The sequence below is a fragment of the Berghia stephanieae genome, chromosome 4 (genome assembly GCF_034508935.2).
Source record: "Berghia stephanieae isolate SIO BIC M18660-M18661 chromosome 4, UCSD_Bste_1.3, whole genome shotgun sequence".
NCBI lineage: Eukaryota > Metazoa > Mollusca > Gastropoda > Nudibranchia > Aeolidiidae > Berghia > Berghia stephanieae.
In genome coordinates this window covers 1,751,644-1,768,342 of record NC_088363.1, presented here as the reverse complement: position 1 = coordinate 1,768,342, position 16,699 = coordinate 1,751,644, and the positions used below count along the sequence as shown (strand labels likewise).

Below are 16,699 nucleotides of genomic sequence, written 5' to 3'. Positions count from 1 at the left end.
TTGTGAGGCTGGTTGAGAAAACCCGGGAAGATGCGGCAAGCTTTGATTCGAGATATGAGCCAAAATCGAAGATAATGTGTTTCCCATAGCAACAAATTTTATTCAGAAAAAAATTTCATAACTTGGGTTCTCATATACATAGAAAGAAAAATTAAGGTGGTAAATGATCAGAAAGATGTGGTCTACACCACTGCATACATAACTCAATTTATGAAATTTGTGCATCTTTCCGGGTTTTCTCAGCCAGCCACACATGTATTGCCTGATAAAAATACTAAAAAAAACCCATCCATTAACAATCCCTACAGGGTTTTTTGTTGTGATTGCATCATCATCATCATCATCGTCAATGGCAGAACAAACTGTCATCCGTTATTTCCGGCACCAAATCAAGGATTCTTCTCGGCGGCCGCCTGCGGGTCTTCGTCCGACTCGTCACTCTGACTCTGGGCTTCGGCCGACAACGCTTCACGAAGTCGGCCCACTCGGCCATCCGTGTCCTCCATCACCTTGAATCCTTTGTCATGAAAACCAACAAAAGAGATTTTTAAATAGGAAAATAAAAAAATTAAAAAAAACAGTAAGGTTAGGCACTTATTACACCCCCCCCCCACTCATGTGTAAATGAGTACCTGTATGTATATACAGGGTTGCCAATTCAGGAGGCAAAAATTTACTGAACTTTTACAAAAACACATTGAGTGACCCATTTCTGAGTGCTGAACTCCAGTAAAAAGAAAGCAAAGTACTTTTCCCAATTAGCAGGTGATTTGAAAATATACTGAGGGTTTATAACATACTGAATTCCGTAAATATACGGAAAATTGGCAACCTTCTACAAACAATGACACATACTGTTTGAAAAAAAAAAATTAGAAAATTATGCACTCCTGCACGACGTCGTCGCCTAAGCATTTCATGATGGAATAATATAGATATAATCCATCAAACAATTGCCTGATGTCTACAGGAATCACCCAAATGTTGTCCTCGGTGCATACCCCATACTCTATGAGCCATCTGAAAAAAATATGTCTGACAGGTGACTAGTACTGTATGAAATGGAAACTTAGTTCCTTATGGCCTATTAGGAGAAATGTATGAAGCATTGTGAAGCTCATTGACCATGGTGAATTCGTGGAAATGAAAATGTAATATATAAAAGTTTATATATCAGTTTGATACGGAAATATCATTTATCCAATTCTATATTTCTTCTAATCACTAACCATGGCATTACAGCATATGGGTGTCAAATTATTCTCTATTATAATTCCCATTAAAACACAATGCCCCAGTCCCCAATTGCTAGAGCACTCGCCTCATAAGCAGAAGGACTCATATCAATTCTGAATTCAAAAGGGTTTTATTTCTCCTATTCTTCGTACATCCAGATGTAATTGGGTAGCTGGGACTGCTAGATTTGAAGGAAAGTACTTTGCATCAAAATTCAAATCGTATGAAAACAGCAGCAAGCAATTGTCACTACCCACTTACTGCAGAAACTGGGTTAAACTCAGACTCCCTAAACAACACGACAGTGGTAGTATATTAAATCAATAAAATAATCCAAGAAAGATAATAATAAATCTTCGTGTATTTATTAAAACAATAAAGTCATGAATAATATCAAATATTCTTTACATTAAAATTAATTTGATACATTTTAAAAACCAAGTCTCCCGCCCTGAACCCCTCTCATTTTGACGGGTTATTGTATGTTACCCAATCTGTAGACCATCCAACTCGCATACAAATGAAGGTTCAACGAATTTCTTCTGCCCCCCCCCCCCCCAACCATTCATTTGGCAACAATTGTTGAACGACCGAGACGTATATCAAACAGGAAAGAAAAGTAATCTGAAATGGACCAGCATCCTAATAAGAGGGTAGCATGGAATTCTTCTTCTTCTAGGTTCCATGCCTGGTCCAGGCTTCGGATACTGCATGAATTATCTCTCTCCATTCCTCCCTGTCTCTTGCTTTTTCAAACAGCTCTTGGATTGTTAGGTTGGTGAAGCCCTTCAGTTGGTCTATGAGTGTTTTTCTTTGTCTCCCCCGGGCGCGTTTACCAGGTATTTTTCCACAACTTGCCAGGTATTCATTCTTATCTTTCCTTACTATGTGTCCGAAAAAGGATAGTTGTCGATCCACTATTAAGGGCATTAGTTTCCTTTGTTGGTATGTTTGTTTTAGCACTTCTTCGTTCGTTTTGTGTGCAGTATACGATATTCTCTGCATCCTTCTCAAGCACCACATTTCAAAAGCTTCAATGTTCTTTTGTGTTTCTGCATTTGTAGTCCAGCTTTCGCATCCGTATAACAAGATTGGCCACACGTAGCACTTCAAGACTCGGAATCTAATCCCGAACGACATCTGTTTGTTTTTCAAAATGTTTCCCAGGTCCATGAAGGCCTGTTTGGCTTGAGTTATTCTTGCTCGTATGTCTCGGTTACATCTTCCATCTGTTGTCACTATTGAACCTAGGTATTTAAAACTTTCTACGTTGGTAAGTTGCTCGCCGTGAATCGTTATATTGCAGGTGTTGTTGTTTTCGGGGTTTTTCTGTATTACCATGCATTCCGTTTTGGTGATATTCACTTCCATTCCCTTGGCTTCACTATCTACTACCACTTTGTCAACAATCTTTTGAAGTTGGATTTCTGATGTTGCAATGAGTACCGTATCGTCTGCGTATCTTATATTATTTATGTTGTGACCTCCTACTTTTATTCCCTCCATATTATTTATGCCCCTCATGATTGTTTCTTGGTATAGATTAAACAGATCTGGTGAGGCAACACACCCTTGACGGACTCCTTTCTTAATAGGAATGGAATTTCCTGTAGAGTTTCCGATTTTGATAGATGCCTGCTGGGTGTAGTATAATGTTTGCATGAGTCTGAGGTCTTTCTCATCAGCGCCAATGGAGTGCAGTTGTTTTAGTATTTCTTCGTGGCGTACTCTATCAAAAGCTTTTTTGTAGTCGACAAAACAGAGGTATAGTGGGGTCTGAACCTGTATAGCTCTTTCACTTAAAACACGGAGGAGGTATATTGCGTTCCTTGTCCCTCTGTCAGGTTGGAATCCATATTGTTCTTCTGCGATTTCGGGGTTAATCTTATTCCTTAGCCTGTTGATAATTATACGCAACAGTATTTTGTTGATGTGGCTTATTAAACTTATAGTTCTAAAATTTTCGCATCTGACTGCACCTGCTTTCTTTGGTATTGCTATGAAAATAGAGTTACAGAGATCTTCTGGAATTTTCCCAGTATTGTATATATTGTTGAATAATATGTGAAGTTCATCAATTGCTAGATCTCCTAGGCTTTTTAATTATTGCAGTCAATTTCACGCGACAGGAATCCAAGATATACCATAGCCAAGAGGTCTTTGGCACTCTGCCTGGTAACCATTGTTTATGTTTTTGTTTGTTTGTTTTTAAGGGTTTTACGGCGCTTGCAACACATTTAGGTTATATCAGCGCCAGTAAAAAGGAAGAAAATGGGATAGTAAAAAGTTCTGGAATTACAGTGTAAGCACCCAAGAAAAAGTAAGACAAAAGGGGAACTAGGAACAAATAGGGATCAGATGTAGATTCCAAGAGCATACTTAGTTTGAGATCACCTATAAGTCTCATCCGGACACAAGCACAAAATCCAAAAAAGAGGAATACACTCAAATGCTTACATTATACAGTAAAAATAACAAATATAATAATATATAACAGAGAGATGATTTACAAGGAAAAAAATCATCTCCCTAAACAATAACTATGCATTTGACTGTTTCCCTCCCAGCTAGGATTCCGGCCAGTGCCAGGACAAAACCAAGTAATCTCGTTCCAAGACAAAGGCAGAAAGCATGTTGGAAAACAGATATAAGGGGATAGAAGACACAGTATGTACCTCCCTGCCCACTATGGGAGTAACCATTGTTTAAATCTACTGGTTGCTGATTTTAACCTAACAGTGAAAGCCAAACTTTGGACAACATACAAAAGATTGGGTTTCTCTTTAAATCACAAAAATGTCACCATATCTGTCAGTAATGACAATACAGATTGTCAAAAGTATATGACTCCACTATAACAAATGAAAGTATTGGACTGGAACCCTCAGGGCAGAGGATCAAGGGGAAGGCCACAGGGGAACATGGAGAAGAATTAAAGAAGCTGATATTCAGAGAAATGATAAGACATGGAACGAGATACAGACAGTTAGCTCAAGATAGAGAAGGATGGAAACTGTTTGTCTGTGGCCTATACCCTGAAAAAGGGTGAAAAAGGCAATGATGATGATTATGATGATAAGTATATAAGGGACAAAACAGTTAAATCATGAAAAGACAGCAAAAGACAACTTTTTCCTTTTTCCCATTTCAATTAAATTACCATAAATTGATCACATTTTATATAGCACAAAAATCCTCAAAAAGAATTAATTTTTAGAAATGACGTCACTCCATTTCAATGATTGCTCTATCTATGTTTACACAGTAGGATGCAGAGATTCTCATGCCAGCTTTATACACCCATTGAGTAACTCATCAATATTCATGATTAATACATTACAATATATTATGCATCCAACTCAAGCCTTTCTCTTTTAACACTGTATTCCAAATAAATAAATAGTCAAAGTTAACAAGTCTACATCTACATCTCAACTCCTTTGTTCAATGAATTTAAATCACATTCCATCATCAAATTATATAACATTTACATTTTAATACTATTTCCTTCATACACATAGAAAATAAAAAAAAAAAATTTAATAAATCAAAATTTACATAAAAAGTTTTCCTTCATCAGGACAAATGTATCACAAAAAACATTAGACTGATTCCTGTTAAAATCAAACCAACATCAAACTGATTCCTGCTAAAATCAAATCAACAACAAATTGATTCCTGTTAAAATCAATCCAAGATAAATTAGACTCCAGTTAAAATCAAACCAACATCAAACTGACTCCTGTTAAAATCAAACCAACAACAAATTGATTCCTGTTAAAATCAATCCAACATCAAATAATAGTCTATTATAAACCACACAACTTCCTTCCCTGCCAATCATTCGCTTCTCATTTGTCAAAACATATGATTGAAATTTAAAAAAAAAAAAAAAAAAAATAAAGTGTTATCCTAGAATGCGTTTCTTGAGTCTGGACAGAAATCCTTCTCCGTTTTCCTCTGGCATTGATTCCCCCTTGACAGCCTCTCTTGGGTCTTTCCCACCTAGAAATAGAATGGGAAAGACCCAGATTAGCACCGTATATGGTCATAATAACAACAGAAAAGACCCAGATTAGCACCTAATGTGCTCATAATAACAATGGGGAAAGGCCCAGATTAGCACCTTAGCTTATATAGTCATATTAACAATGGAAAACACCCAGATTATCACCTAAGTTAGTCAAAATAACAATGGAAAAGACCCAGATTAGCACCTTATATAAATAATAATAATAATAATCCTTATTGTCCAAATTAAAGGCAATTCATGTGAGGTAAACAATGCTCAGTTTGGTTCATGGTATGAACATCAACACATTTACAAATACAGACACAGTCATACACGAACATACACGCACATACATACATACATACATACATACATACATACATATATACATACATACATACACACAGACACACAGACAGACAGATAGAACGATACGATATATTTGCTGGGATAGCAGATAACCATATTATTAATATAGTGTCTTATATTAAGAAGAAGATGGCAATGATTGTGATGATGATGATGATTATATGATGATGATGATGATGATGATGATAACGACGGCGGCAAAAGAGTGTATGATTGTTAAAAATACTTAATAAAAACTTAATAACGTACACTCTTGAGCAAAATGTGTACAATGAGCAAAAATGCATAAGAATACGCATTTTTTACGTATGTAAGAAAAACTACCAAAAACTTTAAAGTACCACAGAAATGGCATCTTCCACTAAATTTTGAGAGTGATACCCTGTAACAAGTCTGTTTTATAAACAACAAAATGCTCTCACCTGTTTTGGTCTGTGTGACTCCATCGATGGTTCCTTCAACTCCTGTTTCCGTCTCTGCAAACGATTGCAGCAAAGCCTTTTGGTCATCTGTAAGTTTCCTAGAAAATGACAAACGTCCATTAGTTTTTACCTTTATCTTTAATGAACGGCCCAATTACCCAAAAAGGTAAATTTAAAAGTAAGATATAACAAATACTCATAAATAAATATAGATTTTAAAATTAAAAATAGCCTTCCTCTAAGTGTTTCCATTATATTGAAACACTCCAAACAATATCCCAATAAACTGAATGCTATGTAATTGTATATTTACCTTTACCCTTACCGATGTTCCATGTCGTACACGACGTTGGAGATCATGGTTCGCCAGCTCTCTCGCTTATCTGCGAGTTTCGCACATATTGTATATATCATTGAAATTCAGTAATATTGTTTTGTTTAGTTTTTTAATGTTATGATGACTTTTGACATCTTGTTTTCTTATTTTTTTTTTAATTTGATGAATAAATATTCTTGATTTTTCATTAAATTGCCTAACCATGTCATCTGAACACACATGTTAACTGTTATCATAGTTACACGGCTAGAGTCATAGTTACACGGCTAGAGTCTGACACTTTTGATATGTAACATTGACTCAGCCACAAAACATGGCTATACAACGTGTACAAAATAAAAGCAGTCTTACACGGGAACTTTAATCTTGATGTTGACGTAGTGATCACCATATCCATAACTGTTGACTCGGCTGATGCCTTTTCCTGCCAGGCGTATTCGGTGATGGGATTGGGTGCCAGCTGGAATCTGGAATAATTAATCACAACACAAGGATTTTAATAGCAAAATGGATGAAACAAATTGTTAGAACTAAAATATAGTACATACATTCAAGTAATTCAAACACATTTATACATCCTTTATAGAGTAATAAAAAGTACTGATTACTGGGCCAAATGAGAATTATAAACATAAAAAAGAGGAATGTTCAACTAAAGACTAGAAACTATGGATATAAGATACATAACACAGATATATAAAAAAGGAAAATTAAATTCTACACCACAATTAACAAACAAAATGATAACAAAAGGTAAGTGCCTCAACATGTAAAATTTGTTTGACAAAAAAACATTTTTAAACCCCCCCCCCCCCCCCAAAAAAAAAAACAATTTAAAAAAAGAAACATTGAAATTGCGACCCCCCCCCCCCCTCATATATATATATGAAGAATGTTGATCGATACCATCTGAAAGAGGCAGTTACGGTTTCTGGGACATGTGTGGAGAAGAGACGGAATAGAAAAGTTGGTAACATCTGGGATGATCGAAGGAAAGAGAGCTAGAGGAAGACAAAGAATGACTTATTTAAATAACCTAAGAATGGCCAAAAGTGATTTAAAAAGCAATGCAGATTTCATGCGCTCCGCAGAGGATCGTGATTCGTGGAGACAGCTGACCGGCAACGTGCTCAAGAGTACAAGCCACAATTGATGATGATCCTGGATTTTAGTGATGTTATAACAATTAGTCGTAGTAGTGACCCTATAGGAGTTCTACAAATACATTCTGAAGCTCTTTAGTTATTTCCTTTACTTTATTTGATTCTTCATAATTAAAATTCCATAAAATATAACCCAGACTCACACTTAACAAAACATCTTCATAAATGCCAGGTATTTTGATGGTTCCTCCCAGAACAGCCTGAGACAAATTTACACTGGCATCACTGTGGACATCGGCACCGTCACGTCTGAAAATACGACTCCTTGCAACCTGCAGGAAGAATGACAATAAATAATCAATGGGGTCTCACAACTGTTACAATCATTCAATTCTAACATGCTATGTAAACCTGTAGGAAAAGATCTTAACCCAGACTCACACTTACAACAATCAATTCTAAATGCCATGTAATTGTGGTCCTCAAGAACACAAAAATTTACACTGGATCCAACTGTGACATGCACTCACTTGATACATCCTTGCAACCTGCAGGAAGAATGACAATAAATAATCAATGGGAGTCTCACAACTGTTACAATCATTCAATTCTAGCATGCTATGTAAACCTGTAGGAAAAGATCACAATAACTCTAACCAATGGGGTCTCACAACTGTTACAATCATTCAATGTTGTTGTTTTTGTTTGTTTTTAAGGCGCTTGCAACACATTAAAGTCATATCAGTGCCAGTAAAAAGGAAGACAGTGGGAAAGTAAAAAGTTCTAGAATTACAATTAGAGCACCCAAGACAAGGGAAGACAAAGGGGAATTGGTTCAAATTGGAAACAGATGTAGATTCCAAGAGCACACCATCAAAGTATTAAGTTTGAGATCACCTAAAAGTCTCATCCAGACTAGGAGGCATACACTCAAATGTTTACAAATCAAATATTACAATATGTAAAAAAAAACCCATAATACAGTGCATAACAGACAGATGATTTACAAGGAAAAAAATATCATCTCCCAAAACTCTAACTATACATTTGACTGTTTCCCTCCCAGCCAGGGCCGGGACAAAACTAAGTTATCTCATTCCAAGACAGAAAGCATGTTGGAAAACAGATATATAGGGGGGGGATAGAAGACCCAGTATGTGCCTCCCTCCCCACTATGGGAGTTCAGGGACCCCACCCAGTTGTATGTTCATTAAGAAAACTGTTGAAAAGTATACCCATGTCCAATGTTAAAGAGGGCATCGTCTTTGATTTTGATCAATGACATAATACAAACCTACCACAGACCACAACAAGAGTCCACAGTTTAAAAAAAGAAATCTAATCCGACTTTCAATGAAATAAAAATCAGTTTTTACCCACAATTCCAGATATTTACTTTAATTATGGTCTTTAGATTTGATGCAGTGCAATTCAATTTGATTACCTTTATACAATTATGAGCAAATTTACAATAGTTTTTTTAATCACTTCATCCAAAGTTTTTTTTTAAATATTCAGAATTGAGTCTAATCTGGCCTTGAAAAACAAAAAGTCTGTACAACTGGCAGTTGTGCTTCAGTGACGTGGTGAGGTCATGGACTCCTTACTCAGTGATGATACTCACAAAAAGTCAAAAAGGAGGAAAAGTCTCGGAAAAACGGAAAACTCACCTAGAACCTAGTATTTTTTAAAGATTTATTATATAAAAAAAAAAGTAAAAGGAGGAAATGAAGGAAATATCCGCGGATCGAGGATCTGAGGAGGAAAACCGAGGAAAGGAAAGAAAACCGCGGATTTCCGCGGAAAAGTATCATCACTGCTTACTGCATCCCTCTTATGTTTGTTTTTAAGGGTTTTACGGTGCTTGCAACACATTAAGGTCATATCAGCGCCAGTAAAAAGGAAGAAAATGGGATAGTAAAAAGTTCTAGAATTACAATAAAGCATCCAAGAAAAGGGAAGACAAAGGGGAATTGGTTCAAATAAGAAACAGGTGTAGATTCCAAAATCACTCTATCAAAGTACTTAGTTTGAGATCACTAAAAGTCTCATCCAGACACAAGCACAGGTCCCCGCTAAGAGGAACACACTCAAATGTTTTACAAATCAAATGTAATATAAAGAAAGCATAATACAGTGCATAACAGAGAGATGATTTACAATAAAAAAAATATCATCTCCCAAAACTAACTATACATTCGACTGCTTCCCTCTCAGCCAGGGGATCCGGCCAGGACCAGGACAAAACCAAGTAATCTCATTCCAAGACAAAGACAGAAAACAAGTTGGAAAATAGATATAAGGGGATAGAAGACACAGTATGTACCTCCCTGCCCACTATGGGAGGTCAGGAACCCCACCCAGCATCCCCCTTACTTTTGGCCGATTGAAAGAAACTCAACTACTGATTAAGAATGACTAAGATGCTAGAAGTTGTGGACTGTAAATAGTGAATAAATGAACAAAGATGAATGTAACAGCTTAAAATTTTTTTTAAAAGGAACAAAATACCAAACCCAACAGGCGTCATGTCTCGTTCTACATGTTAAGTATTGCTGTTAACAGGGACCTCATATAAAGCTCTTTGAGCACGTTTAGTGGATATTGCGCTACATAAAAGCTCAATTTTTTAAAACCCAGAAAGTTTTGTGTTCAAAACCCAGATTTGGTACTTTGTTCTCTTTCTTTTCTTTTTTTTGAAACTGTTGTCCTTATTGTTACAAACTACAGATTGACTAACCTTAAATGTAATAAAAACTTCTTGACTTCCAACAGGCATTCGTACAGTTTGTCCATCTTCAATACCTGGAAAATAAAACAAGACAGAAAAAAAAAACAATATAATATTTTATCATAAGATAAATACATCTCGTCATTTCTAGTCGACGACACTGCTATGGCCAAACACATTTCCAAGGCAACTGACAGTCCTTTCAAAGTCGTCTGACAAATAACACTTAGAGAACCAAAAACCTTCCTAATCCCATATGATCTTTTTTTATTTTGGAAAAAAATCAAAAGGAAAAATTAAGAAAATAAATTGTCCAGAGCAATATGATTCACACTTTTTGTTACTTGTTATATTTAAACTGTTTTGAGCTTTACAGTATTAATACACTGATGATGCAGCTATGTGGTCTAGTGGGATCGGAATGTCCTGGGTTCGAGCCTCGCGCTCAGCGCATAGTTGAGTACTCGGAAAAGTCTCTTTACTCACATTCTCTCACCGTACTCAGGTGTAAAATGAGTACCTGGCTATTAACAGCGTTGTCTTTGTCCGAAAAATTGTAATATCGTCTAACAGGCGTCATGTCCCGTCCTATATGTTAAATGTTGCTGTTGGCCAGGGACCCCTTGTAAAGCGCTTTGAGCACATTTAGTGGATATTGCGATTATTATGATGTGATGGGCAAAAGATTACAGTTCAAAAGCTTATAAAATGCAAATTCTATTAATAAACAAAAGCATAAGACTGAATGAACAGTAGAAATAATATAGAAGGAATCAAGACGGTAGCAACGTTGGAAAGTAAAAAAAAGAAAAAAAATCAAACACCCCAATCCATAGCACATATCAATGCTATAAGGATCCTCAACCATCACATTTCATCTATGATTAAAAACATGAATCAACAAAAGCTATGTTTTTTGTTTGTTGTTTGTCTTAAAGGGTTTTACAGCGCTTGCAACACATTTAGGTTATATCAGCGCCAGCAACAAAAGCTAAGGTAAAAAAAAAAAATTTAAAAAAAAAAAAAAAAAAGCTAAGGTAAAAAATAAGGAAAAACCCCCAAAAATACAAACGAGTAATTATGTTTGCCCTACCTGCTGGGACTGGAACGACGACTTTTTTCCTGGCTACAACTTTCCCCTTGCCATTACATTCTGTACAGGGAAACCTATTAAACACACGTTTTCCTCGACATTGCCGACAGGTGCTACGCATCACAAAGGGACCCGTGGAAATTGTTTCCTGCAGACAAGATTTTTAAAATCAATTATCAATCTAATTTTTTATTTAAATAATTTTTTTACTTGATTGTAAGGGTTTGCTTGTCTCAAAACAACACCCACCCTTCCATCCCACCTAAAACAAAACCCCATGATATGGCTTCATATCACATGTCAATGCACAGGTTTACAGTATAAAGAGGACGGCCTAAGCCAACAAACAATAGCATTTCTATATTTTGTGAAAATTTTTTTTAAGAAAGTCGAGAAAAAGTATGTATATCAACCCAAAACAGTCTATCTCCACGGTTATTTCTATGAATACTTCAGTGGACACATGCGTAGCCACCGTTAGCTTATAGCCTGACACTGAGGCCCAAAAGGACTGGTCTTTTGACGTCATTATTTGGTTTGTGCACCGCCTAAAGCGTTGAAATTAGTAGAGCTCAAGGAAACAAGTGATCCCATTGGTTGAACTATTGAACTCAACTCGCGATTTGTCTTTCTTTTGTGGCCAAGACTTGTCTTTTGACGTCGTTTTTTGGTCAGTGTCAGGCTATAAGTTAACTAAGTGTGCGGCTATGTGGTCTTGTGGTATGATATTCTCTTTCGGATAGGAAGGTCTGAGTTTCGAGCCTCACTTGGCACCGTACTCAGGTGTAAAATGAGTACCTGGCCATCAACAGCGTTGTCTCGTTCTACATGTTACATGTTGCTGTTGGCCAGGCTCCCTTTGTAAAGCGCTTTGAGCATGTTTAGTGGATATTACGCAATATAAAAGCTCAAGTTTTCTTGTCTTTTAAAGTAAAAGTAGAAAGTATGTACAATTTTTTAAAAGTTTGACAACGCCCACTTATTTTTGGTGTGCCACCCCCCCCCCCCCCTCCTCGAATCCATCAACACACACAAACTCACCATGCCAGTCCCATTACACTGTGTACATTTGGAGGGCGTACTGCCTGGCTCAGCACCGTTACCACGACACTTGGGACAATTGTCCTTGACATTGATGTTAATTTCTTTATTGACCCCACGGGCAGCTTCTTGGAAGGTCAGGTCCATCATCATCTATCAAAGAAAACGGAAACAGAATAAGTCAAAGAGCAAATAAGGGAGAATCTAAAAATATACAACTTGCCTAACCCAAACCACTAAAAATCCGAAATTTGTCTTGAAAAAATCTGAATTTAAGGAGGAAGACTCTGTACCAAACAAAAATGAGAGATGCCCTCCCTCGTTTCTATGAATTGCCACTGAAAATGCTTAAAAAGTGACGCAGTGCAGTTCGTTTTTATCCAAATCAAAATTTTCTGACTAAAATTGACCTCTAAAATTTTGGTAAGTAAAATCGAATCTGAATTGAAAAAAAAAATCCCAAATTTAACCACTCTCTGTTTGTTGCTTTAGGTCTCTTCCAACACAATTGAGGTTATATGAGAGACCGCTGAAACAAAAAAACAAGCAATCTAACAAAAATAGTACAAATGTAAATCAAAATCATAACCTAAAGATATCATAAGCTAAATTACAAATAACCAAGAACAAACAGGCAGAAGATTTACAGAAAAACAAATATCCCCTGTCAAAAATACAATCACAAACCAAAGAAGCAGGATAGGCTAGTAAAGAGAAGAAGAAACGACATCACTATCAGATCGTATACCCATGCGAACATCATAGGTATATGATTCAAGGGTGATGCTCCCATCCAACCACCCGCCCAAATTTAACCAAATTTGGCTCAAAAATCTTTATATATACAGATGAAATCAGCTTTTGTTTGTTTGTTTGTTGCTTTAGGTCTCTTCCAACACAATTGAGGTTATATGAGAGACCGCTGAAACAAAAAAACAAGCAATCTAACAAAAATAGTACAAATGTAAATCAAAATCATAACCTAAAGATATCATAAGCTAAATTATAAATAACCAAGAACAAACAGGCAGAAGATTTACAGAAAAAAAAAATATCCCCTGTCAAAAATACAATCACAAACCAAAGAAGCAGGATAGGCTAGTAAAGAGAAGAAGAAACGACATCACTATCAGATCGTATACCCATGCGAACATCATAGGTATATGATTCAAGGGTGATGCTCCCATCCAACCACCCGCTGAAATGCAGTAGGTTTGCAATACGATACGCCAGGTCATTTTGAAAATTTAAAGCCAAATAAAACACACTGGGCTGGCTGTAAATTCCCTACGACTGGACAGAAAGCATGTCATACAAATCCTCATAAATTGTAATATCGCCTATGTCCCGTCCTACATGTCAAGTGTAGCTGTTGGCAAGGTACCCATTGCAAAGCGCTTTGAGCACGTTTAGTGGATTTTGCACTGTATTAAAGCTCATTTAATAAATAATAACGTGAAATTGAATGTAAGCTTCAATTTAATTACAAAAACAGACCAAATGAACGTTTCGGGATCCCCTTTATCAACAAAACAGGATGAAAGAAACACCACAGATGAATGAGATGATGTGGTAGTGGCGTAGTTAAGTTGAATAAACCCGAAACGTTCATTTGATCTGTTTTTGTAATTAAATTGAAGCTTACATTCAACTCCCCGTTACTATTTATTTCTTCGAGCTTCGAGCAACAACATTTACACTAAAGCTCATTTAGAAAATAAATGTATCAATAACAAAAAAAGTTTATCGATATCTACCTCTGTGGCGGGGGCAAATCCCGACATGGACTCTTCATAATCTTGACTGGAAAACCCACCGAATCCGGCACTCCCAAAGATCTTTCTAAACAACTCCTCGGGGTCCATTTGACTGTGGAAATTCTCAAAACCTGCGAGTTTCAAACGGAAAATGTCATTTGTATTGCTTCATTTTTTTATTTTTTTTACGATAACTACTATGTTACTAGTGTGCATCTTGTGTGAGTGTGTCTATGTCAATATTGTATTGTTATAAATGTGTAACCAAATGACAAATTGCCACTTTTTGGGGGACAATAAAGATACATCATTATTATTATTATCATTATTCATCACATTGTCATTCATAAAAACAAAACAAACTAATAATTTTTTTTTAAACTAAAAAAAAACAAAACCCCAACAAAACATAGAAAATGCAATAAATATTAATAGCTTTATGCTTTCTTTTTAACTTTTAATTAAAAAGCATCACAGATGTGGCTCAATGGTTACAGTACCTCATCTCGTCACAAAAGCCAAGAGATGTTAAGTGCATACCTGCCTACTTGAAAATTTCAAATTCAGTAAGAAATACAAAATTCATCAGTAATTAATGGTCAGATTTCAGTAATACTAAAGCAAACAAAAATAATGATAGATACAACCTTTTATATATGTATGCCAATGCCCCGCGATAATAATATGCTTATTGATGACCTACTTTCGACACTGCACTGTGTCTACCGATGAGGGTAAGTTTCCGTGTCGAGTCGATTCACTCGTCGAGAGTCGATTCACTCGTCGCCAGCCGAGGCATTGAGATTTTTTGTTATTGTAGCATGCGGTAAATAATGAAAAAAAATTATAATTTTTTAATTTAACGTTGCGACCATTTGTATCAGTAATATTTCTTCTATTTCCGTAAGTCCGTAATTGTCCTTACACTTCCGTCACAATTACGGACGGTCCGTAATAATAGGCAGGTATGTAAGTGTGATCAGTGACAGGGTGAAATCATCAATTTTAAAAAACAAAAAACAAAAAAAAATTGAGCTTTTATAGAGCGCAATATCCACTAAATGTGTTCAAAGCGCTTTACAAAGGGTCCCTGACCAACAGTAACACGTAACATGTAGAACTAGACATGACGCCTGTTAGGTGATATATTACAATATTTTCTGACAGAGGCAACGCTGTTAACAGCCAGGTAATCATTTTACACTGGTGGGAGAATATGAGTAAAGAGCCGTTTCCAAGGACTCAACTATCCGCCGAGCGAGGCTCGAACCCAGGACCTTCTGATCCGAAATCGAGTGTCATACCACTAGACCACATAGCCGCACCATTGAGACCTATTAAAGAATAACTTCCCTTCTTATCTTTCCCACAATTCCTAAATGTATTAAATTGAAGAATGTAAGAAGACAAAACAACAAGAGTACATATTGATTGAGATGGTGGTATAAAAATGGACCGAATTATAACCATATTGTCATTACTATTATTGTTATAATCATTTTCATTACTATCATTACTACAACAAAACCATACCAGAAAATCCTCCAGTGGCCCCAGCCCTAAAGCCACCAGCGGCTTGTTGACCTGACATGCCAAATGTGTCATAGTCTCTTCTTTTCCCGCTGTCACTCAAAACCTGACAATTATAAGGGGGAGATACCGTTAAAAACCCAAAACAGGCAATAGATTTTGCTTAAGATACATTCTTGTGTTAAATATTTATTACAATTACAGCTTCTATCAAAAAAGGAGCTAACACAAAAACAAGAAACTCAGCAGAGAGTCGGGGAGACCTTCCATAAGCTACTACATCCCAAGTATTCTTGTTCTAGTAGGGGGTTTTGGGAGGGGGAAACTTTTTTTTTTTTTTTAAAGTCTCCCCCCTCCCAAACCCCCTACACTAGAACTTCTAGTAGGGGGTTTGGGAGGGGGGAGACTTTTAAAAAAAAAGTTTTCCCCCTCCAAAACCCCCTTCTACTTCTAGAACAAGAATACTTGGGATGTAGTAGCTTACGGAAGGTCTCCCGAGAGTCGTAAGAGAAGGTACCCTCCCCAAACAAGTGTTTCAGTCCTTTAATTCCCTAACTCTCACACCAGCTCAATATCACCAGCAGACAAAGAAAGAATCCCTCAGTGGGCCTGCAGAGAGGAGCTCTCATTGAAATGGAAAAAGGAGGAATGATAACAAACTCCACCAACAATATAAGGAACAAGCCATGTCATTTCATCACCAACACTGATAGCGTGCGTATCGGATAACAAGGAACACAGAAAATAAGCCATAATTTTTTTTTAATCCTGATCTAAAGGTCATGGGATCTTAACCCTGAGCAGCTACTCCAAAAGAAAAAAAAAGTAGAAAGGCACATAGGAATCATCTCCAAACCTGCCAACCCTTCACACTACAAAAATGGAATCAGAACGCCTGAAAATAGGAATTTGAGACAAAAAATAGGAATTTCACCTCTTTCACACCCCCCCCCCCCCCCCACCCTTTTTTACCAAAAGGTTCAGCCCAACAGAGGATAAGAAGTTAAAGACTGAAACACTTGTTCGTGAGGGGTTTCTTTTCTGGAGACTTTCTGCTTTAGCTCTACC

The 16,699-nt window shown here is 36.6% G+C and overlaps 1 protein-coding gene across 2 annotated transcripts in view; it reads right to left on the bottom strand.

Moving 5' to 3' along the window:
- Window positions 1–246: 246 nt before the first annotated feature.
- The window catches only part of LOC144969889 (dnaJ homolog l(2)tid, mitochondrial-like), an 18,366-nt gene continuing 1,913 nt past the window's right edge, over window positions 247–16,699 (bottom strand). Inside the window, exons 4-12 of one of the 2 annotated variants that reach the window (XM_078908937.1) lie at window positions 15,635–15,737; window positions 14,102–14,232; window positions 12,345–12,497; window positions 11,304–11,451; window positions 10,220–10,284; window positions 7,683–7,811; window positions 6,728–6,843; window positions 6,040–6,137; window positions 247–517 (exon numbers count right to left, since the gene is read on the bottom strand). In XM_078908937.1, the coding sequence (XP_078765063.1) occupies window positions 390–517; window positions 6,040–6,137; window positions 6,728–6,843; window positions 7,683–7,811; window positions 10,220–10,284; window positions 11,304–11,451; window positions 12,345–12,497; window positions 14,102–14,232; window positions 15,635–15,737 (1,071 nt within the window). In that variant the 3' untranslated portion in view covers window positions 247–389. Of the gene's footprint in view, window positions 518–1,585; window positions 5,242–6,039; window positions 6,138–6,727; window positions 6,844–7,682; window positions 7,812–10,219; window positions 10,285–11,303; window positions 11,452–12,344; window positions 12,498–14,101; window positions 14,233–15,634; window positions 15,738–16,699 lie in introns of those variants that run through there. The other variant, XM_078908938.1, reaches the window with a different exon arrangement.